General features: G+C 45.6%; 1 protein-coding gene across 14 annotated transcripts in view; it reads left to right on the forward strand.

The window, feature by feature from the left end:
* The window catches only part of gse1b (Gse1 coiled-coil protein b), a 336,737-nt gene extending 312,751 nt beyond the window's left edge, over nt 1-23,986 (forward strand). For 11 of the 14 annotated variants that reach the window (XM_060837970.1, XM_060837959.1, XM_060837962.1 and 8 more), the window contains 6 exons: nt 2,841-3,117; nt 4,249-4,365; nt 6,339-6,695; nt 13,249-13,521; nt 15,117-15,220; nt 18,081-23,986. In XM_060837970.1, the coding sequence (XP_060693953.1) occupies nt 2,841-3,117; nt 4,249-4,365; nt 6,339-6,695; nt 13,249-13,521; nt 15,117-15,220; nt 18,081-18,215 (1,263 nt within the window). In that variant the 3' untranslated portion in view covers nt 18,216-23,986. The remainder of the gene's footprint in view (nt 1-2,840; nt 3,118-4,248; nt 4,366-6,338; nt 6,696-13,248; nt 13,522-15,116; nt 15,221-18,080) is intronic. The other 3 variants (XR_009645607.1, XM_060837958.1, XM_060837967.1) reach the window with 3 other exon arrangements.
* Nucleotides 23,987-24,711: the final 725 nt, after the last annotated feature.

Genomic DNA, 24,711 nt, shown 5'->3' on the forward strand with positions numbered 1-24,711 from the left:
GTTCTAGCTAGATGGATAGAGAACTGGCTGGGCAACAAGAGACAGAGAGTAGTCGTGGAAGGAAGTTTCTCAGAATGGGGACCTGTGACCAGTGGTGTTCCATAGGGATCTGTGCTAGGACCACTGTTGTTTGTGATACATATAAATGATTTGGAGGAAGGTGTAGGTTGCCTCATTAGCAAGTTTGCAGATGACACCAGGATTGGTGGAGTAACAGATAGTGAAGGGAACTGTCAAAGAATATGGCAGGATATAGATAGATTGGAGAGATGGGTAGAGAAATGGCAGATGGAGTTCAATCCAGGCACTTTGGAAGATCCAATTCAAGAGCGAACTATACAGTAAATGGAAAAGTCCTGGGTAAATTGATATACTTAGACATCTGGGCGTTCAGGTCCATTGTTCCCCGAAGGTGATATCGCAGTTCAGTAAAGTGGTCAAGAAGGCATACGGCATGTTTTCCTTCATTGGACGGGGTATTGAGTACAAAAGTTGGCAGGTCATATTACAGTTGTATAGGATTTTGGTTCAGCCACATTTGGAATACTGCGTACAGTTCTGGTAACAAAGGATGTGAATGCTTTGGAGAGGGTGCAGAGGAGGTTCACCAGGATGTTGCCTGTATGGAAGGCACCAGCTATGAAGAGAGGTTGAATAGATTAGGATTATTTTCATTATAAAGAAGGAGGTTGAGGGGGACTTGATTGAGATCTATAAAATTGTGAGCAGTATTGACCGGGTGGATAACAAAAAGCTTTTTCCCAATGTGTGGAACTCAATTACTAGGGGTCACAAGTTCAGAGTGAGGGGGGAAAGGTTTAGGGGAGATATGCATGGAAAGTTCTTTACGCAAAGTGTGTTGGGGGCCTAGAACACGTTGCCAATGGAGGTGCTGGTGGTGGGAATGATAGCATTATTTAAGATGTATCCAGACAGATACTTGAATGGGCAAGGAGCTGAGGGACACATCCTTAGAAAATAGGCAGCAGGTTTAGATAGAGAATCTGGATCGGCGCAGGTTTGGAGGGCCGAAGGGCCTGTTCGTGTGCTGTAAGGTTCTTGGTTCTTTGTTCTTTGTCGGTACTTCTGGGGAGTTCTGCATTCATTACCCAACCCTAACTGCACTTGGGAAGACCTGACTTCTTGAACCACTGCAGTCCTTGTGGTATACGGACATTCAGTGCTATGAGCGAGGGAGTTTCAGGATTTTGCCTCAGTAGCAAAGAAGGAATGGCGATATAATTCCAGGATCAAATGTCATTTGTCTGCTGCCCTTGTCCTTCTAGTTGATGGAGTTCAGTTTGGAACGGGCTGTAGAGAGAACCTTGGTAAGATACTGCAGTGCATCTTGCAGCTGGTACTCACTGCTAACAGTGTGTGTTAGTGGTTGGAGGGAGTGAATGTTGGTCAATGTAATGGGGTGCAGATTGGCCTGCTTTGTTCAGATGGTGCTAAGCTTCTTGAGTACTTCCATCACACTCCTGGCTTGTGTCGTTCATTCAGATGGATATGTTGTCTGTTCTTTCCTCTGGGAATTGGCAGAAAGATGTTCGGTTGGAGGAGCTCATCACAGAATCTTGCACTACAATGAGAGGCCATTTAATCTATCATCTATCATGCCTCTGGCTGATCTCTAACGGCTGTGCTGTTAGTTTTATTCCACAATTCTGCTATTACCTAGTGAGTCAGCGCAGCTACATCGCTAGCACACATTCCTCTGAATTCTAGGTTCTCCATCCCAATCCAGGCCTTAAGCACAAAATCTCACACTCCATTACAGTCCCCAGGGTGTGCTATGGCAACTTTAGGATGAGATGTTAAACTGAGAACTTGCCTGGCTTGAGAGAAAGTAAAAGCTAATGTGCTGAGCTCTCCCTGGTGTCTTGGACAAAATCTGATCATCAGAGATGAGGTGGAAGTTTTTTTTTACACTGATTCATGTGTGGAATGAACTTGTGGAGGAAGTGGTGGATGTGGGCACAGTTACAATGTTTAAAATGCATTTGGATAAGTTCATGAATAGGAAAGGTTTGGAGGGATCTGGGCCAATTGCAGGCAGGTGGGACTAGTTTAGTTTGGGAGTAGGGTCTGCATGGACTGGTTGGACCGAAGGGTCTGTTTCCATCCTCAATGACTCCATGATTCTGTATCATGTTGTTGTTTGTGGGAACTTGCTGGGTAGAAGTTGGTTGCCATGTTTCTCATTATAGCAGTTACTACATTTCAAAGTATACCTCATTGTCTCTAAAGCATGTCCAGATATTTGGAGGTTGTCAAAAGTGCTGTATAACTGCAAGATTTTCCCTATCCCTCCAAATGTTCACCTCTTCAGGTGCTTACCCAGTTTCTCTATCAATGAGATAATGGCTGAGACTGTGAATAGAGAACAACAAGAAGTTTGGAGCAGTTCCCACCTCTTGAAGTGCTGGCACCCTCTTGGGTGGCACAGTGGTTAGCACTGCTGCCTCACAGCGCCAGGGACCCGGGTTTGATTCCACCCTCGGGCAACTGTCTGTGGGGAGTTTGCACATTCTTCCCATGTCTGTGTGGGTTTCCTCTGAGTGCTCCAGTTTCCTCCATAGGTGTGCAGGTTGGGTGGATTGGCCATGCAACATTGCCCTTGTGTCCAGACATGTGCACGCTAGGTAGATTAGCCATGGGAACTGCAGGGATACAAGGTGGGAGGGTGGATCTGTGTGGGATGGTCTTTGGAGGATCAGTGTGGACTCAATCAATGGGCTGAATGGCCTGCTTCCATACAGTAGGGATTCTACTCCATCTCGTCCGTAGCCCTGCTTTTACTGCTGAGTTAATTTCGACCTCTCTCCCATTGGTTTTAGAAACTGGACTTCCTGCAAGTCTTCAGCCTGACCACCCAGGCCCGGAGGGAGGAGCTGTTGAAGCAGAAACGACGCAAGAGGCGCCGGATGTTGATGGAGCGGAGTCCTTCACCGCCTCCGGTCTCAACCAAGCGGCAGGCCCACTCACCGCGGCCCCTGCCCACCAACAAGTACAGCGCCGACGAAATGAACAGCACTCCCGACCTCGCCGAGAAGAAGAGATTCCTGACATCTTTTAGCCTTGCTCACATACTCCCGGAGAAAAGAAAAGGTAAAGGTCTGTTCCCCCATCCATCTGTTTCTCGGTGAGGTGGGGGGTGCTGGGGAGTTGACTATGCAGAGAGTAGCAGCCTCTGGGCCTCTGGTTGGAGTTTCTGTTGTTTCTGTATCCACCCCCAGCTCCACCCATCCCCACTGACTCTCAGCCCTTCTCCTTCCTCCCTGAGAATGAGAGGGTCTCTTTATTTCTATTCCAGTGTCTGTTCTGCCATCCCATCCACATTTAGCCCTCCCAGTCTTAGAGATCATTTGACCCAAGGCCTATGAGGTAAACGACCAAATGCAGGAAATTGGGATGAGAGTCATTAAATGGTTGTTTTTGACCAGCAGAGATTCGATGGGCTGAAGGGCCTTTTCCGAACTGTAGACCTCTATGGTCCTGTGTAGTGAAGGTGTCAGAGGACAAGCGGGGTTTAGGGAAAAGAGGGAGAACAGGATTTAGTGCCTTAGCCAAAGGGCAGCACCTCCAGCAGTGCAGCAGCCTCGCAGTGGAGCATTGGCCAAAATTTAGTGTTCAGGCCTCCATGCTGGGAGTTGAATCCACACCTTTCAGACTCAGAGGTGGCAGAGAGACCAGCTGAGTCCTGTCTGGCTGCCATGACAGTTCCTTCCCATGTTACTCCTCTGTTCGTGGTGTTAATCCACATTACTGATCCTTGCTCCCTCCAATCTGAGGTGCAAGTACTCCCATGGCCCCCCAGCATGAGGGCTTCCTGCCACCATCTGGAACTCAATAGATGAAGCACTTTGAAGCGCATAGTATGTGAAAGGTTCATTAAAATCTTAAAAGAATATTCCAACTAAAGTCAAAAGTTATTAACCACACCTTGTCAATTTATGTGACTTTTCTTTCCCACATATACAGTAAATGGATATGTAGATATTAAAATCACCCATTTGGTCTCCAGCCATTATTGGTCAGCTTCCACTTTTAATAGACCACAGTCAGACTTGGATAAGAGCTTTAAGCTGAGTCGGAATTAACCCACACTTGGCTACAGTCCAACAGCTAAATACCAACGCGCCTGGCTCTGCCACACAGTCTCAATTCGCTGTTGGGGTTTGTTTAAAGCTCAGTGTTCACCCTAATATTTATTGGCGCTTCTTTCCCTCTCTCTCACACACACAGAAAAGGAGACCCTGATAGAAATGATCCATTCCATAAAACAGAAGACCCAGCCTTCAGAAGCACCTTTTAAATACCTCTCCCCTCCATCGTGTAGCAGTCCCAGCTCATCTCAGACTGGTGAGTGTTGATCTCTTCGAGAGGTCCTTTTGTAACTGGTCTATGAGAAGCTCCAGAACTGCTGGTTTAATCGGAATGCACATGGGGATGCACCTCTGGGGTGACTCCCCTCCCGGCAATACAGTGGCGGCCAGTGGAGGGCTTTTTTTCCTGAACTCCTTTTCATCTGCTCAAACACAGCTTTGTTAGTTTTTTTTCACACATCTTTCTGTCTCTCACCGTATACTTCACTGGCCCTCCCTCCATTTCTCTCCTTTTACTTTGAAGCGTTTCTCTTCCCTTCCCGCTCGAGCCTGCAAAAACTTTGCCAATGGGTCTGACCTCAGGAAGTGATTGAGAGAGGGGACATAATCGATCTTCTGCCCTCCTCCCACCCCCAAATCAAACTTCAGTTGCTTCCTTCAAAACTGACTTCATCTTTGCTGTATGAACAAACCTAAAACTCTGGACTTGAAGTTGCAATTCCCATTTTGGCTGTTTGCTTCTCTGTCTTATAGACGGTAAGATGATTAAGTGATCTCAGCCTGTTTTCCTGACCTGAATGGCAAAAAAAAAATCCTTCACAACTCACTGGCAACGCAGTTTGAGCAAAAAAAGTGACCTTTAATAGGAGGAGTGGCTTAAGTAAATGAGGATTGGAGTTCCTACATTGCTGGGGAACACAGGGGTGGGCATCTTTGCTGGGGGATTGATTCTGGCCATTTTGCTAAGTCTGCAGTCATGCTCAAATGATCCAGTTGTGGGATTGGAATCATTTTCAATTTATTTGCTAAATGTTGGGAACACTGCAGCAACATTTGTCGGAACATCTCTGATTGGAGGGTTGGGTAGGGTGATGTTGTTATGTGAGTGTCTTTGAGGTTCCAAGAATCTCCCTTTTCGGATTGACATCATGATGACCAGGGGGTCAGGCGTTTTAGATCTTTCAGTTCAATGGTTAATATTTGGCACTTACTTTCAGAAGGGGAGAAATGCTGCCTCATGCCATGTGCTAGTCACAGTTTAGGCAGAGGTGAGGCACTAAGTAGATATTTTTGTCTTTGTGTCTTTGGCCAGAATGCTGGTCACTTAGTGTCCAAACCCCCAATTCATGCAATGCAACCAACTGGCTAAATCTATGATACTGAGCTGTCTGGATCAGGATTTGATCCCAAGCTTGCTCTAACTGGGACAACATTAGACACAGTCCAGTTATCTCCCAGTCTCTCCCTCTCAGGATGAATCCAAATTAGCCACTATTCAGGGAATCAGTGGCTTCTGAGGAAAGGGAGATTCGAGTTTCTATCTGTAAATCCCACTGCCCTCTATAGTTCTGAACCAGACAGATCCAGAGGGTATTAGTTCAACTTTCAGTCCCTGCTGAGTTAGCCAATCTTAGCTGGGGTTAAAGGTGAAGAGAGGCACAAGCAAGGGCTTGCTAGCCATTAACATGAGCCCAGGGGTGAGCCTCTGGTGCAGACTGAGTGCCGTGAGGCACTCATAGGCTGGCCAGCAGTTTCTGGCTGATTTTAACCCCCCGCCCCACACATGCATACACACACGGATGGACATATGCGCGGATGGACACACACACACACACACACACACACACACACACACACAATCCAAGTGTGCATGTATTAGAGAGAGCTGTGGATTGCAGTGCCTCAGTACCAGCCGTCAGTGAGGTTCGTTTTGAAATAGGCTGTTGTGCATGGCCCGATTTGGTGAGTGCACAGTATTTTTCAGTTTATTTGTGGGACTGTGCACCCATTTCCCTCAGAACAGGGCTTGTGTGGTAGCTCTGAGGCTTCTGTGTGAGCAGTGCAGCTTCAAGGAAACATCAGTCACCACTATTCGAGGGGGTGTTTTCATTTGAAGTGAAATCCTCTGAAACGGTCATTTGTACCTGGCCGTGAGCACAAAGATGCGATACAGCACAGCTGTGAAAGGCACCTATTTTGAAAATCACATGCACCTTTCTGTTTCTGCAGTGGGCGCAGCCGAGTCTTCCACCTCTGCCGAATCCGATAGGCCGCCAAGCGCCACCCCTGCTGTTCCGGAACTCCGGAAGAGTGCAGAGCCAGCGAAAGTCTCAGAGGCTACATCGAAGCCTAAGGAGCCAGGCCCTCACAATGACAAGACTAGGCCTGTTGAGGGGCCTGTTGGGACTAGGACAGTAAGCGTGCTCACAAACACCACAGCTGCCCTCCAGAAAGACAATCCTGGCACCGGGCACAGCCTGAACGAGAAAAGGAAGCCCTGGGAGGTGTTCATGGCTGAGGACTTTGCCCAGCAGTTTCACGAGTCTGTGCTGCAGTCCACACAGCGAGCATTGCAGAAGCACAAAGGTAAGTGGGAATAACTAACGTGGTGGTTGTTTGTACAGAATCGATGGGCTGAAGAGTCTCCCCTTGTGGTGAATGACTCATGGGAAGAGGTGCCTGCTCCTGCCTCCTGAGGAAAAATCCAGGAGTTAATTGTGCAAGGGGGAAGGAGAGGGGCGTCATGATGGTTCAATGGTTAGCACTGCTGCCTCACAGCGCCAGGAACTTGGGTTCAATTCCAGCCTCCAGCAACAGTCCGTGTAGAATTTACGTATTCTCCCCGTGTCTGCATGGGTTTCCTCCTGGTGTTCCAGTTCCATCCCACAGTCCAAAGATGTGCCTCACATGGGTGAATTGGTCATGGGAAATGCAGGGCGACAGGGGTAAGGTAAGGGGTGGGTGAGATGCCGTTCAGAGGGTCGGTGAGGACTCGATGGGTCCAAATGGGCCACACTGCAGGGATTCTATGATTCCATGAATTGTTTTCTGAACAGTATTGTGCACATTGCTGATAATCTGTCACATTCTAAGTGCCCCACACTGCATTGCTATGATGAGGCTTCATGAACGGGTGGATTTCAGGGTATACAAAGTTAGATTCAAACAGCTAACCATCCAAAAGCAATTTGTGCCATTAATTATATTTTGGACCACACTAGATTTACAGCCATTTTCCACCAGTAATGTTCCTACAAACACCAGTCAGTATTTTGATGATGTTGATTGAAAGAAAATACTTTTCAGTTTGTTCCATGGGACTTTGAACATCCACTCCAGCTATTGCGCCCAGCTCTGGGTGCCACGTTATAGGAAGTTTGTGAACACACTGGACAGAGAATGCAGAAATGGTTTACAAGGTTGGTTTCTTGATGAGAACATAGAACAGCCCTTCGGCTCTCGATGTTGTGCTGACCATTTATCCCCTAAGATCAGTCTAACCTACATACCCTCCCTTGTACTACCTACCATGTACCTATCCAAGAGTCGCTTAAATGTCCCTAATGTATCTGACTCTACTATTACTACTACACCTACCATTCTCAGTGTAAAGAACCTACCTCTGACATCTCCCCTAAACCTCCCTCCAATCACCTTAAAATTATGTCCCCTCATGATAGCCATTTCCGCTTTGGGAAGAAGACTCTGGCTATTCGTTCTATCTATGCCTCTCGTCAACTTGTACACCTCTATCGAGTCACCTCTCGTCCTTCTTTGTTCCAATGAGAAAAGTCCGAGCTCCCTCAACCCTTCTTCATAAGGCATGCCCTCCAGTCCAGGAACTTCAGTGATGAGGATAGATTGAAGAGGCTGGGACGGTTCTCCTTGAAGAGGAGAAGGCTGAGCAGAGATCTGATAGAGGTTGTCAAACTTTGGCTAGAGCTGCTTGGGAGAAGCTGTTCTGACCTAGAAAAGGAACAAAAACTCAAGGCCACAGATTTGAAATGAGCAACAAATAGAACAAGAGCAAAGTGATGGGAAACCTGAAGATTCAGCGATATGTGAGGGGGTGGAAGGCCGTGCCTGGGTGGGATCAGGTTCAACTGAGGCATTCAGGAGCACTTTGGATGATTATTTGGATAAAGATGACAAGTGGGAGGTGGTGGTGGGGAAGGCAGGAGATTGGCACGAGGTAATGACAGCCGTTTGCAGAACTGGGTACAGGCAGGTTGGGCTGAATGACCGTCTTGGGTGCTATAACAATTCTGCGATTCTCTCGCAATGACACCTGACTGTGTGGTACCCAATATCCACCATCTAAAGTCACTCCTGTTAGTCCCACCTGCTTTCCTGTTCATTGACGTTTTACAACTGAGGAGCAATCTGATGATGCGGATGCTGGCCACAGCTCCTCAAATGAAAAGTTGTTCGTGTGCTCCAGATCCCATTTCACTGGGAGTTTTCCCAAGTGAGCAGTGGGACGATGGAACCTTTCCTACCCCAGTACGGATTGAGGTTATGCGGCAGAACCTTTTAAACCTAATTCTGGGGCAGGATCGTGTCAGGGTTACCACCCCACACCTGCCAGCGAAAAGAGAGTGGCTGTGTTCCTGAGGTATCCGGCCTTCAAAAGGAAGACACTTCGATGAGGTATTTAATTTTTAAAAAATTCTCTAAATCATCCCAGTGGAGGGGTAAGCTCTCTCTGCAGGATAACCACAATTCTGACATACTTAGCCCTCCACCGGAGACGCAGGGACAACTGGTGGGGAGGACCTTGAGATTTACGGGCTGACTTGGTTAAGCCACTTTCAGCCGGCTGATGGGTTTTGGCTTCAGTTTGACAGTGTCAGCAGTACCCAGGATCATTCCAAGGTCGGGTAGCTAAATATTGTGCTAGGCAAGCATAAAAGGATAATCAAGGTACAGAAGGACTGTCTTATGAGGAGCGGTTGAGTAGATTGGGCCTGTTTTCATTGGGGGTTATTGAAGAATGAGAGGCGACCTTAATGGAATGTGCGAGGTTCCTCAGGGACTTTACAGGGTAACTGTGGAATGGTTGCCTTCCCTGTGGGAAAATCTAGGACCGGACAGCGTAATCATAGAATAAGGGGTTGCCCACTTCAATCAGAGATGAGGAGCAATTTCTTCCCTCAGAGGTTAACAAATCTGTGGATTTCTTGACCACAGAGGGCTGTTCAGCTGAGTCACTAAGTACATTCACAGCTGAGGTGGACAGATTTTTAATGAGTCTGGAACTTGAGGATTATGGGGAAGTAAATGCAGGAAAGTGGAGTTGAGGACTATCACATCAGCTATGATCTCATTGAACAGTAGAGTAGATTCAATGGGTTGAACTGCCTATTTCTTGTCCTTGTGCCTTCTGGCCTGATAGGCTGCTGTTGCCTTTGGCCACCATCAGTCGAATCACACTCTCGGTGCCCTCACATCGAAACATCCTCCTGGTCCTGAGTTCGAGCCCTGACAGCCCTGTTCAAGGACAGAGAAATCTCGAGTAGTGTATCTGACATGTTCCACAATCTAAGCCAGCTCTTCACTTGCCTTCAGAAAAAAAAACAATTGGCAACTTCAAAGGCAAATCAGATATTATGTTTCGGCCAATCCAAACCAACGATTATTTTCTCTTGTCTCCTGTTGAAGTAGGATGTTCTCTTGCTTTCTTGTTTCCTCTTACTCTATCCCACCTCTTGATATTCCAGTTCCTGGCACTGCCCCATGGTAGGCAACGGTGGCACCCATGCAGCCAAACCTCCCACAGCGTTTGAGATTGCATGTGTTCACGGCTATGTGACTTTGAGACCGCCTTTCACACCCTTTCCGACAGGAATCCCCAGGAGGATGTTCTCCCCCTGCCGACACTGCAAGAACCATGAAGTGGATTGTAAGTGGCCTGACTGTGTTCAGTTATTCCACACTGAACAGGTACTGAGCTTGGTATCATGGAGGCCACCGCTGAAAATGTGTTGCTGGAAAAGTGCAGCAGATCAGGCAGCATCCAAGGAACAGGAGATTCGACGTTTCGGGCATAAGCCCTTCTTCAGAAGCCCATTCCTGAAGAAGGGCTTATGCCCGAAACGTCGAATCTCCTGTTCCTTGGATGCTGCCTGATCTGCTGCGCTTTTCCAGCAACACATTTTCAGCTCTGATCTCCAGCATCTGCAGACCTCACTTTCTCCTCATAGAGGCCACTGCATAGATCTGCCAAAGCCATCGACAGGACTGGGCACTTGCTCCTCACCATACTATCACATTAAGCTGGTGACTCAGTGGTAGTGCCCATGCCTCCAAGTTAGAAGGTTTCAGACAAAGCGCCAAGCCCAAGACCCACATAAGTGCGACGTTTAGTGCAGTGCTGAGGGAGTGCTGCACTGTCAGTTATGCTGGATTTTGGACTAAAATTTACACAGAGGCCCTCTCAGGTGGCGTTAAGAGAATTCAAAAGGCTAGGGGAGTCCTTCCTACTTAACCTGAAGGAAAACCCATTCCTCTATCAACATTACCAAAACGGACAGATCGATCTCAGAGTGGAGACAAGTGATCCTGTCCACAAGTGATTCCCACATGACAGCAGGAAGTACACTTTAGAAGTACGTCATTGGCTGCATAAAACACCTTGGGATGTCCCCAGTACCTAACAGGTGCTCTACAAATGCAAATCCTGTAGTCCTTTCCCGTGTTCAAAGACATCAGCCACCTTGACACGCCAATTGTAGGGAGGAGGGGAAGAGTTTGCAAGTGCTGCCCTCTGCCCGTGTTTTTCAGATTGATTACTGCTTCCTACAAAACGTAAGAAATTTAGCAACAGTTTCTTGCTCCAGGAAGCTAACCCCATGCTGGGTTTGAACCTGATCACTGCAAGTGCTCCCTCTCAAAGCATCCAATTAACCAGCTGCCTTCTCAACGAAAGGAAGTTATGAGCATGTCTCCCTGCGGTAATTGCAAATGATTATTTGTTTACATTTTTTATTAGTCTGCTTTGTGCTTCTGGCTGAAATTCAGCCCAAGATAAACACAGGTACGCTGCTGCCTTGTGATGAAAGGAAGCTCCTGTTTCACTGTGGTCACTTTAAGCACACTGATTTCTGGTTTTCAGTCAGTGGAGGTGACACCCCAGTGGTATTGTTGCTGGGCTGTGAATCCAGGGACACAGGTAATGTTCTGGGGACCTGCATTCGAATCTCACAATAGAAATCTGCAAGTAAGAGAATAATGCTGAACATCGAATGTTGGGGTTGGGGGGAGAATTAGCCTAATGGCAACTCACTACAGTTATTGTAAAACCCAGCTGGTTCAGTAACCTCTTTTAGGGAGGTAACCATCCTTACCTGGTCCAGTCTATATATGATTCCAGACCCTGACTCTTAACTGCCCTGTGGCCAATAAATACCAGCCTAGCCAGAGACACCCATAGCCTTTGAACATATGAACAAAAAGCTGTCTGGTTGTCAAAATTGCTGAACTAAGGTGGTGGACAGGATATTAACTAAAGCAAGACAATTGGAGGCAATAAAAAGGCAAAGAAATAGACACAATGTGAATTTCATTACCAGCTGGTGAAAGCAAGAATCTCTGTCTGTCTGTGTCCATACATTCGTTCTAGGAAGATCCCGGGGAAATTTGGATTTGTACTTATTTCTTGATACATATCAGTGATGTGAATGCAACAATTTCAAAGTTTGCAGATGACGTTAAATTTGCAAGAATTATAAATTGTGAGGAGAGCAGTGCAGACCTTCAAAAGGACATTGACAAAGATGATGGAGTGTGCAGGCACAGTTCAATGCAGAGAAGTGTGAGCTGATGCACTTGAGTCAGAAGAGCAATGAAGGTCAATGTAAATCAGAAGGTAGAATTCTAAAGAAGGGGCAGGAGCAGAGGGACCTGGGTGGATGTGTGCGCAGATCAGTAAAGGTGGCGAGTCAAAGAGTGTGCTGCTGGAAAAGCACAGCCTGTCAGGCAGCATCTGAGGAGCAGGAGAATCGACGTTTCGGGTAAAAGCTCTTCATCAGGAATGAGACTTATGAGCCAAGGGGACTGAAAGATAAATGGGAGGGGGATGGGGCTGGAGATGAGGTAGCTGGGAATGCGATAGGTAGATGAAGCTGGAGGTGAAAATGATAGGTCGGAGAGGAAGGTGGAGTGGGTAGATGGACAGGAAGAGAGTGGTGCCGAGTTGGAAGATCGGGACTGGGAAAAGTGGGGAAGGGGAGATGTGGAAACAGGTAAAATCCACATTAATCCCATGTGGTTGGAGGGTCCCAGGGTGGAGAGAGCCATAAATAAAGCATTCAGTAGCCTTGACTTTATTAATAGGGGCATAGATTACAAGAGCAATGAGGTGATATACAACATCTGTTTGACCTCATCTGGAGTATTGTGCACAGTTATGAGTACCACATTAGAGAGAAGATATAAATGCATTGGAGAGACTGCAGGAGAGATTTACAAGAATGTTTCCAGGGATGAGACACCAGTTATGAGGAACAATCGCAGAGGTTGAGCCTGTTATTGGACAGAAGAAAGCTGAGAGGAAATTTGACAGAGGTTTTCATAATCCTGAGCAAGTTGGAAGTGTTGATGGGAATAAGCTGCTCGTGTCGAGAGGGCATTGATTTAATGTGATGTGCAAAAGAAACAGGGGTGATGTGAGAAAAATCTTTTTCTCAAAGTGAGGAGTTAGAGTATGGAATGCACTGTCTGGAACTGTGTTGGAGGCAGGTTCATTTGAGGCATTCAGTCGGGATGATTTCTTGGATAGAAAGGCAGGAAATTGGTACAAGGTGGTAGATCCAGTGCAAACACGAGGGGGCTGAATTGCCTCTTGCACCATAACAATGCTGTAATTCTGTTTCCCAGCCTGGAATGTGAATGGCATCGTAGGTTTCTGACACTAATCTAGAGAGTGCGTAAGATTGACCACTGAGCTGACCTGCTGACCCTATATTCATCAAACTGGATGAGTTACAGTCCACTAGGTCTTCACAGTGAGCATTCCTGAGATATTCTGCCTGATTATTTTACCCAGTCATGTCACCTCTCTACTCCCCCTACCCCTTTCCACGTGGTGGAATTTTCATTTATTCACCCCAGCCCTCACTGAAATCTTGTTTCTCTTCAGGTACCACGGCGACACTAACTGCAGAACAGAATCACAAGCTCGATGCCTCTGTCCGCTACAACATTCCAGAGATGGACTCTGCCAGCCGAGCTGAGTTTACACACCAGAACGGGCAGCACAGTGCCACCCAGACCCGGAAAGGGATGGCATACGAGCGTGAGGAGGAAACTGACAATGAAGATGAAGAGGAGGAAGAGGAGGAATCGCGACCTTTCCATTCAAAGTGGCAGGGCATTGAAGCTGTCTTTGAGGCTTACCAGGAATATGTGGAAGGTACGCTGTATGTCAGGTGGTATAATAGCGAGGCACCTTACAGTGCATCTGGAGTCAAATATAGGCCAGTCCCATGGTAAAGTCAGCCATTCGCAAAGACTTTAGTGAACCAGTTGCACCGTATAGTAATCCAATCATGTTCACCATGACTGAGATGAACTTTTTTAATTTCAGATTATACTAATTGAATACATTTAAATCCCTCCATTTGCTCTGACTTGAACTCACTCCCAGCAGGCCCACTGGGTTGTTGCCCAGTTCTGCTACCGCTGCGCTCCTGTCCCTGCACCGCAACCACCACCTTGAGAGCAATTAGGGCTGAGTGATAGGCTGGCACAGTGCCTCAGTGGTTAGCACTGCTGCCTCGCAGCACCAGGGATCCGGGTTCGATTCCAGCCTCAGGTGACTGTCAGTGTGGAGTTTGCACATTCTCCCCGTGTCTGTGTGAGTTTCCTCCGGGTGCTCCGGTTTCCTCCCACGTCCAAAGATGTGCAGGTTAGGTGAATTGGCCATGCTAAATTGTCCACAGTGTTAGGTGTATTACTCGGGGTAAATGTAGGGGAATGGGTGTGGGTGGATTGCTCTACGGAGGGTCCAGTGTGGACTTGTTGGGCCGAAGGGCCTGTTTCCACACTGTAGGGAATCTAATCTAATCTAATCTGATAAATGCTGTGCTGAGCCACCAATGCTCACATCCTCTGAAATAATCGAAGGAACTGCCAAACAGTGCAATGTGGCAGTCACCCATTTCAGTGGTGGGGGGGAACAACGGAGACCGAAGAGTGCTTGACAAGAAAACCAAGCCTGCATCCTCTTCAGAAGAAAAGTCTTTGAAGGGAATGAGAGGCATGAAGATAAACAGCCAAACAGAAACAGAAAGTACTGGAGAAGCTCTGCAGGTCTGACATCATCTCTGGAGAGAGGATCGCTCATGAATTTAAGTAAAAGCAAAATAATGTGGATGCTGGAGATCTGAGATTTAAAAAAAACACAGGAAGTGCTGGAGATGCCTTCTCCACAGACCTGCTGAGTTTCTCCAGCAGTTTCTGTTTTTATTTCCAATCTCCCGCATCACAACATTTTGCTTTTAGTTAAGGAGTTAAACAAAGAATAAAGAAAATTTACAGCCCAGGAACAGGCCCTTCGGCCCTCCAAGCCTGAGCCGATCCAAATCAACTGTCTAAACCTGTCGCCAATTCCAAAGCATCTGTATCCCTCTGCTCCCCACCTACACATGCATCTGTCCATACGCATCTTAGGCATGCCTCGACCACCTCTGCTGGCAACATGTTCCAAATGCTCACCACCCTTTGTGTGAAGTACTTGTCGCATGTATCCCCCTTATACTTTCCAGTTCTCACCTTGAAAAAGTGACCTCTTGTTATTGAATCCTTCACCCTGGGAAAAAGCTGGTCTCTGTCCACCCTGTCTATACTCTTCATGATTTTGTAAACCTCAATCAGTTAAATGACCTTGTTTTGTCTGTGCCTGTTGCTACTGTTAAGGTGAGTTCTGAGATTGGAGTGCTAATGATTTGGTGACGAGTTAATGCTTCAAGCAGATGAAGTAACACAAAATTTATAATTTCATTACAGAACAAAATATTGAGAGGCAGATTCTGCAGGCCCAGTGCAGACGTCTAGAAACATTTCACTATAACCTTAGCCTGACTGCAGAACAGCTATCCCTCAGTATGGCGGTAAGTGCTGAGATGAAACATTTTGTGACAATTCTCTTGTTTACCCTGGACTGTTAAACCCCTGGACTGATTTTTCTCATTTCAATGGGAACAGGACAGTGGAGCATAGGAGTACTGAGGCACAGAACCTAACCCTAATATTCTTATGAGGTCCTTGAAATGGCTATATCAGAGCAGCAGCAAGTGTACTGCATTAACCAGACAGGACCCTGATGGAGTTCTCAAGGGCTGACAGTCCAGAAGGTATTCCATCGTTAGTACTCAGCAACCTAACCAGCCAGCAGTTTATAATGAGGCTGCTGTCCACTGGATGGAATTGGACACCAGCAAAATTACCACCCCATGGAATAGAAACGAAGAGTTTTGAACCTTAATGAAGTTTTATTCACTGAACAAGTTTCACCCAGACCATGTTGGTCTACTTTGAGAATTAAATTGTACCTCCCACAGTGATTGTCCCATTATGAAAGAGTACTGTGGCGGCAGCTTCAGTGATAGTTTTGGAAAGAACATTGTGTTGTTAACTAAAGGGGGAAAAGTTGTCGGACAATGGGGAAAAACTGGGGCAATAGCATCAATGTACTGTCTTTGTGCAGAGCTAGTACTGACACGTTGGGCCTAATGGCCTCCTGTGCAGTGACCATTCTGTAATTGTACTGAATTGAATTTATTGTCACGTTTACCGAGGCACCGTGAAAAACTTTGTCTTCCACGCAATACAGGCAGATCACAGAGTTAAGTAGCATAGATAAGTAAATAACTAATAAACAGGGCAAAAACAAAAACAGGTACAGGTGGGTGTTAAGAGTTTGAGAGTCCATTCAGTATTCTAACAACAGTAGGGTAGAAACTGTTACAAAAAGAGCGTAGAACGATGGAGGAAATAGGAAACTTAGATCTGCATGGAGGAGCTCACAAGGAGTCAACCATATCTGGTGCCATCTTGTAGTTCTATAAATCTAGTGACAGAGCTGAATTAGTAAATGTCTTGTGTACTCAGGACCCAAGTTTCTACCTCCTTTTGTCCAGACTGGATGATAGGATAGCATACAACAGTTAGCTTCAGAGTGCCTTGGCTATTGAGTTGGCCTGATGGTGGTCAGAGAGAGACAGAGTGATGGACTGACCACAGATTGTGCCAGGCTGCAAAGAGAGGACAAGGTTTGGTGCGTTATCTCACTGTGTGGGACTGTCACCTGGACAATGGCCTCAGCCCACGGAGTGACACTGAAATTTTATTTGAATGATGCCCTTTGTTGAATGGATTATAATACTTAAAAACTAGTCCTGAATCTGAAATGCTGCACCTAAAGAGTGTCTCAACAATGCTTTAAGGGTAACGGTTGGGTGTGTCTCCTTTCCATGCGTAAGACCTGTCAGTCCTGTTGAGTCGAAGAAGGTGGTGCTGGGAAAGCACAGCATATCAGGTAGCATCCAAAGAGCAGGAGAATCAACATTTTGGACATAAGCCCTTCATCAGGAATGAGGCTTGTGGGTCAGAGCTGAGAGATTAATGGGAGGGGATGGGGCTGGGGGGGAGGTAGCTGGCAAAGCGATAGGTGGATGAAGGTGAGGGAGAAGGTGATAGGCCAGAGGGGGGAGTGATGGACGGGTTCAGAGGACGATGAAGAGTTGGAGGCTTGGGACTGGGATAATGTTGGGGGAAGGGACATAAGGAAGCTGTTGAAATCCACGTTTATCCTGTGGTGGTTGCAGGGTCCTGTCAAGTCCAGTTGAGCAAGCATTGCCATGTTATTCCATGGACTCCCTGGAATGTCTGTATGGCTCCCAGTTAGAGAGCCACTGACCTGTGTGGCCACAGTTCAACATCAGCAGGAGAGCAGGGAATAATATAGGGGGCAACTTGTGTCTATCCATTGGTTGGCCACTGCCAACACTTCAACACCCAAACTTCTGGAGGTGTGGATGACACATTTCCTGTCCATGCTGAAAAATGCGTTGCTGGAAAAGCGCAGCAGGTCAGGCAGCATCCAAGGAGCAGGAGAATCGACGTTTCGGGCATAAGCCCTTCTACAGGAAGAAGGGCTTATGCCCGAAACGTCGATTCTCCTGCTCCTTGGATGCTGTCTGACATGCCTGCGCTTTTCCAGCAACATATTTTTCAGCTCTGATCTCCAGCATCTGTAGTCCTCACTTTCTCCTACATTTCCTGTCCATCTCTAGTTCAGAAAATTTTAATGAGCTATCTCTTTGAACGCCTGCATTGCTAAATCTCATGGCGGGAGAAAGACCTTCAATGAGGAAACCAGTTATAAGGTCCAAGTCACAACAATCTGGAATTATAAGTAAAAAAGGGCGGCACGGTGGCACAGTGGTTAGCACTGCTGCCTCACAGCGCCTGTAGACCCGGGTTCATTTCCCGACTCAGGCGACTGACTGTGTGGAGTTTGCACGTTCTCCCCGTGTCTGCGTGGGTTTCCTCCGGGTGCTCCGGTTTCCTCCCACAGTCCAAAGATGTGCGGGTCAGGTGAATTGGCCAAGCTAAATTGCCCGTAGTGTTAGGTAAGGGGTAATATGTAGGGGTATGGGTGGGTTGCGCTTCGGCGGGTCGGTGTGGACTTGTTGGGCCGAAGGGCCTGTTTCCACACTGTAAGTCTAATCTAATCTAATCTAATCTAATCTAATCTAAATCTAGACGTTCCGTTCACAGCTCATGAATTTAATTAATAACTTGGAGGGAAGGCAGCTGTCTGCATATTTCAGAACAACTAACAATTCTGTGAACTTGTGTCCGAATAGGGCTCGAAGTTAAATAACTTAAATAATTCAAAGTCGAGCAACTTATGAGTGGCGGTGCTGATAATTGACTCCAGTGTGTCTGATTCTGTTTGAAATGCAGGAACTACTGGCTCAGAAGCAAAAAGTTGCCTCTGAAAGGGAAAGACTCCAATCCGAGCTGGACCATTTAAGAAAGTGCCTTGCACTCCCAACCATGCACTGGTCTCGAAGCTATTTCAAGTCCTACCCAAGGTGACATCCCTGTTAGCTCAGCCACAGCATAGAGAGACTATTTTGTTATCCTGGTATTTAATATTCCCATTGGAATTGATACTCTAGGCAAGACCTAAGGAAACGTGCCACATATGAAGCAAAGGGTCGAAGGATAAACGACCTATTTGAATGAACATTGCAATGCAACTGTAACGAAACTTCTGGATCTATTTTTACATAAATTTGCTTAAGGAAACCTTTTGTTTTCCAGCCTGTTTGACCTGATCATCATTATTCTATCCCTCTTTTTCTGGTTAAAAGGACAAGTCAGTTTGCTTTTGAGAGCACGGGGTTCGGAGACCTCATTCTGAGCTCCCAGAGCCGACACTAACCTATTCAGAGTACACATTGATTCCTTCGGTCAGGTGGCCTACTATAGCAGCGTGGACAGGACGTCGGATTCAGTCGGATTTCTCACCTGGATGTTTCTTGCCCGAAAGTGAAGAAGCAGAAGAACCCACTCCGTTGGAAGAAGCTGCGAGTGCTGACCCCGTGGGAATGAAGGACCTTGGCTCTCCACCTCCCCTCACAGGATTCCCCTTCCATCAATCCGTCTGCCAAAATCCTTGGAAATCTCTTCTCGTTCCCGCATTCCCAGACCTACTCCCACCCGTCCCTCGATTAAAAAGCATCTGAAATATTGGCTGTCCCTCGCCAACCCTTGTAGTGCAACTGAACCAGACCACAATAGGACAGTTCAAGACTCGCTCAGATAATGAGGCTTTTTTAAAAAAAAACACGAAAAATGCACTTAAGGCGATTGAAGGTACCTTGAAACTAGAATCTTCTAAATCACAAGAGATGCATGTTACAAAGCTGAGTGTATGCATTAAAAAAAAGTAGAAAGATGGGAGCCTGAAGGGCAGGGTTTTTTTTAATTAAAAAAGTAAATAAAAAGGATTTTTTCACACAAGAGGTGCTTTGCCTTGTACTGTATATAAATGAAAACAGATTTTGTATGTTTTTATTACTTTAATTATTGTTATTAAAGCTTGCCATTTTTAATATGTTTCTGCTTTGGCAAATATCTTGCTTTTAGTGTTCGTACTGCTGCTGGTCAGGACAAAAAAAAATTTAAATGTTTTTAAAAGGAAATCCGAAAGAGAAAGAAAGCGAGCTGGTTTTCACTGGTGCATGCTCTGTTACTCTAGTTTTCATGTGGCACCAGTTTAAGATTTCTGTACAGGAGGATTCAAAGCCTCTACATCCTGCCACCCCCTCCCCCCCCAATCATATTGCCTCCCCACCCCACTCACCCTCCCCTTCCTCCCTGTTATTTATGTGTGCTCGGAACAGGTGAGCACTGTTAGTGATGTGTGGCTGTATCAGCTGCTTTATCTGTCCTCCTGTTGTACTGTAATTTTTCATACATAATTTGCACTCGCCTATAATGGGCACTCAATCTCTTTCACATCAAAAAATAAGTTCCCTTTGTGCTTGGAGAGTTAGCACTCATTAAAATCGGAAGACATATACATGGTTTGGAACTTGCTCCCTTTTGAGGCGCACTCGTGAAGAAGCCAATATGGGTCTCCCTGTCTATTGGTCCCTTTTTATATAAGAGAAATAACTTTTTCATTTTTCGTCTCTTTTCGTATCTGCACAGCACTGTCACACATGGTAGAATGGACTGAGGGATTGTCCACTTTTGACAGTTGATGAGTGACTGTTATGCCTGGCAATGGAAGAGTTAAACATGCATTTTCTAATTCCCCCAGCCACTTCACTGGGCCTGTACTCGTTTAGAATGGTACTGAGTTGGGAGAATGATGTTCTGTGGGATAGTGCAGGATAATGTGACTCATTGTAACTGTAATCTCCAAATTCCCCCTTGGTGCAAGGTCAGGGGAGACTACAGCCATGACAATCCCATCAGAAACCCTCTCTGGAAACTTGTAAAACAGAGACATTAGTTACGACACCCTGGAGCGATAGGAGAATGAACGCATTTCTGTGCCCATTAGCATTCTGTGATACATTTGTTTGAGTCCTTCTCCCGTACAAAATATAAACAGTCTTGCTCTTTGTAACCAAGGGCATTGCTTCCTGGATGTGCTCGTAAAATTAAAAGGATGAAAAATGTTAACATATCTGTTGCCATTCATTCAAAACCCATGACCCTGCAAGTGAGCCTTCTTTTCAGTGGAGATTCCAGGCTTTAGTCCCTTGTAAGTGGGACTTTCTGCAGTCTTTCTCACAGGTTAGCTTCTTGGAAACGATATACATTAGAAGGCCTGACATTATGGATGTCCTTCCCCCTTTGTGCGAGGACAAGTGTGTTCTCCACTTCTCATCTCAAATTGTTTCTCAACTTAAAAAGGTTCCATGCCATTTTACCAAGTGCCGTGCTGCAGGATTTATTTTGTTGGAAACAGAAAGAATGGGAATGCTTAACCCACTGCTGAGCCATGGTTTGATTTATCCGATTTTCTTTGTAAATTGCTTGCAACTGTTACACGGCATTTTGCATTTCCCAAACCTTCCCATGTAGACAACACATAAAGGGGGAGGAGGAGACTGTTAGTGCAACCTTTCCTCCGCATCCCCCATCACCGTCACCTTTTTTCCCCAGTAGTTGTTGTACCTTGATTAATGGAGTGCAGCCAACAATCCATTGGGTGCTGTGCTTCAGTAAGTATGAATCACTAAGAGGTTAAAGAAGACAAGACTGACTTCCTGGGAGGCTTCAGAGGAACTTCATTTGAGTGTTGAGTGCAAGGCTAATTGCACCTGGAAGTGCTGTTGCCAATCACTTGGAGGCTCAGTCAGATTGCAGCTCTTCCTAAATGGGTTTTGTGCCATATTGTGAACCATTGGTGTATTTACAGAGAGAGCCAGCCCTCCACTGCAGAAAGTCCCAGCTCTCAATGTTGCAATGTCACCAGATTCTTTTTTATTCATCAGGCTTTACCCACTTGAAAAGATAAAAGTGCTCCCATTTCACCACATAGCGTAGCCGTGGGGTGGTGCCTGCTGAATGTGTTACAGAGCCTTCCGCATTAGAAACATTGTCTAGCCTGAACCAGTGCACCAATGTTATCCTGGTTTGGAGGGAAATCAGCCTCGGTTCCTGCCCCTGCTCCCTCTCAGATTAGACTGCATCTGTGCATGGTTGTTGAGCAAGGATACTTTCAAAAATAGAAACTCTCAATGTAAAACCTCTTCTGATGTGCACTGCCACACAGAAAGACAAACTTGAGTGAAGTACTGGACGATGGCTGGGAACCCATGGGACCAGAGTCTAACAAATCAGTGCTTCTGGAATCTAGCAAGAAAGGGCAAGGATACTTACAATCCAGTCTCAGTGCTTACCTACTTGAAGTCTAGTTGGTGTTAATATTCTGCAGTGCTGTAGGTAATTAATTTTCCTTCTAGTGACTGACATATTGTGGGGTGGGGGGGCAGGGGTTAAAAGCAGGAATTATATGGTGAATAGAAAGTGTTTCCTTTACGTCCTTTATACTGTACAGCAAAGATATATGCTACCCCACACACTCTATCTATGAGATTCACTACAACAATTCCCCTATCTGCAAACTCATTCCCAGGTACTCCATTTATTCGGTGACTGAGATAAACACCATCTTACCAACTGTGTCTTCAGTCAATCTTACTGTTGACCAGGGCTTTGTTGATGACACTGTCACTGATCTGCACAGCCCCATTAAATATAACTGATGATATCATCAAGCTGGTTTCTCTCTTGTTGTGATTTATCATCAACCATTTAACTTGGGTGCCAATCACCAATAAGCCCACATACAGGAACTGCCATCATTGTCAGTTTAGCTAAATTATGATAGGAGATATGCTTAATAGAAGCCATTTCATGACAAACTTCATCGCACTAGTTATATTTAACATGGCATAACATGTACGATTGTAATACACAATTCGGCCTCGTTCTAATACTTGAAGATGCCACCAACAACCTATTGTTTGCTGTGTCTTTCAGCCTGCATTTATTTAACTGATACCTTGGACCAGGTACGAGCCATTGGATATTCCATTTGATAACTGAGGCCTGCAAAGCTTGTCCTTCCACCAAGAGTCCTCTGACCTGACTGGAATTTCCAATGACTTCTTTTCTAATGACTCTACCTTGACCAATCCTTGTTAACTTGGCAGACTGTATCTCTGTAAATCTTTGCCATTGCTTCCCAAACTATTGAACAATAAAAAACTGGTCAGTATTACAGGTAAACCCAGTGAGTGAACAGTGTCCAGAAGGCTTTCAACTCATACCAAATACAACTAAAACAAATTTGGAAATTACTTTGTCTCCCAATGACTGATATAATTTTTTAAGAAAGTTGTGCACATCTCTCCAATTAGGAAATGCAGAAGTCAGTATTTGACATATGTGACTGCACGGGCACACACTTGAGAAGGTTAACATATTTCCCACTTACAGCATCCTTGATGATAAAGTTTTCTTGACGAGGGAGCACACAATGGACTTTACATTCAACAGTGAGTGCATTAGTGTGTATAACTCTTCTTGGAGCTGTCCAGTTTATTTGGGTTTTTGAAGTGAAGTGCAACAGTCTGACCTGGCAACAGAACTCTTATACTATAACAGTTATAAACATACAGGCTGAAAACTAACCTCTTTAACATGGGGAAACTCAAGGATTTGTTTGCAAATTTGATTTCTGAAGGGAAAACAGGTGTTTTGCAAGACTCTGCAACTTGTCCAGTATTATTGAGAATATGATGCCATCTACCTTTGATGAGATTGCACAGATGCCACCTTTAGTTGAAATTGGTGTTGGTTGTACCGCTGTTCATAGGAGTGAGCACTTGATGAGGGAACTGGGTCAAATACAATTCCATTCCCACCTCATTGTGAGAAACCCACTGACAGGGGTGCGATTATCTGTGAGGTCAAGATGAAGTCACGTGACTTTGTTAGTCCAAAGAAGAATATCAGTGTTTCTTCGGAGCTTAAATCAAAAAGCAGGCAGTTCCAGATGATTCTTTAATTCTATCTGTCTTGAGTGCCACCAGAGAGCCTTGTTGAGACCATTTGTGATATTAATTCTGAGAATTAATCCAGAACTTAATGAAGTGCCCTAAAAAAAACTAATGCCAATGGTAGCGGGTGGATGCCCCCTCACACTCGGACTGATGAAGCAATGTTTTGTCATACAGCTCTATATTTCCCCCCACCCCACCCTATCTTTTGTACTTAATGTAGGTCGCGAGTAGCCATGATGAATACCAAAGGATAGCGGAAATGCCAGTATCCAGGCCACGAGAAGTCACCTGCTGCAGCAAATCACTTGCCACCCTTACTTCAGCCACAAACCTGACAAGACTAGTGCTCAAATGCAAAAGAGTCAACAAACAATAGTGCATTCCTTGTAGCCATGATTCCCCATTTCGCAGTCAACAGGCCTGTTGCTAATAACCCACTTCCCTCTGTCATACACCTGCTTTTCACAAGCAAAGCTGCCTTTATAGGTCATTGCAACTATAAATCTGCCACTGGTTAGATTGGATTATAGCTCTGCACTTCTGTTACAGCCTATGCACATTCAGTGTATCATTTTCTTTTGAGGGAGGAAGATGAGACCTCCATTATAATGGGGGGTGGGGTGGTTGATGCTGTGAAAATTATGTTTTAACTGTATTGTTTGGATTTATTGTAATGTAATATATTTGTTGAATGTAGTAATTAGGTATTTATGAATATATTGCTGTAATTTCTGACAAAAATCACAAAAATAAAATCATGTACAGAGTGATAAATGTGTGATATTTTTCAGCTGCACTGTAAAGAAGTTTCTGTGAAAGGAGTCAACATGCTCAGGGATAGTAATTTCGCATTAAAACACCATACTTAGGCGCTTGTTTTTGATTACCACAGATTCGATGGTGCAATTGGCCTTTTTCTATGCAGTAGATCTCTGTGAATGCTGGCTTTAGCTCCACGGATAGTGTTTTTAACCTCTGAAAGGGATGGTTTTGCATTTAACCCCAACTGCAGAGATTTAAAGATATGAAGTGAAGTGACAATTCAGTGCAGTATTGTACTGTCCAGTAAGAGTGTTGTATTGTCAGTGATGCTAACTTTTACATTAGATTCTAAACCAAGACTCTATCTGCCCTGCCGAAGACCCTATTTCATATTTTTAAGGAGAGCTTTGTTCTTCCTTGTCCTTTACCATTGCCAGGGAATCAAGTGGTCTGCTAATTTACAAGGTCCTCTCTGTCCCATCATGCTTTTGAATGAGAAACTCTAGAAAGCAATCCGGTGTGGGCAGTGCTGGAATTTTTCACATCCATGTGAGATGGCAGAAGGGGCCTTGGATTAACATCCCATTGAAAGGCAACACCTCAACAACTGCAGCCCTCTCTCAGGACTGTGTTAGAACTATCGGCTTTTGGTGCATAAGCCCATGGTGAACCCACAACCTTTGGCCTCTGAGGTAAAAGTGTCAAACATGAGGCCACAGCTGGCACCTCACATGCTG

This window comes from Hemiscyllium ocellatum, chromosome 17, assembly GCF_020745735.1.
Source record: "Hemiscyllium ocellatum isolate sHemOce1 chromosome 17, sHemOce1.pat.X.cur, whole genome shotgun sequence".
Lineage (NCBI taxonomy): Eukaryota > Metazoa > Chordata > Chondrichthyes > Orectolobiformes > Hemiscylliidae > Hemiscyllium > Hemiscyllium ocellatum.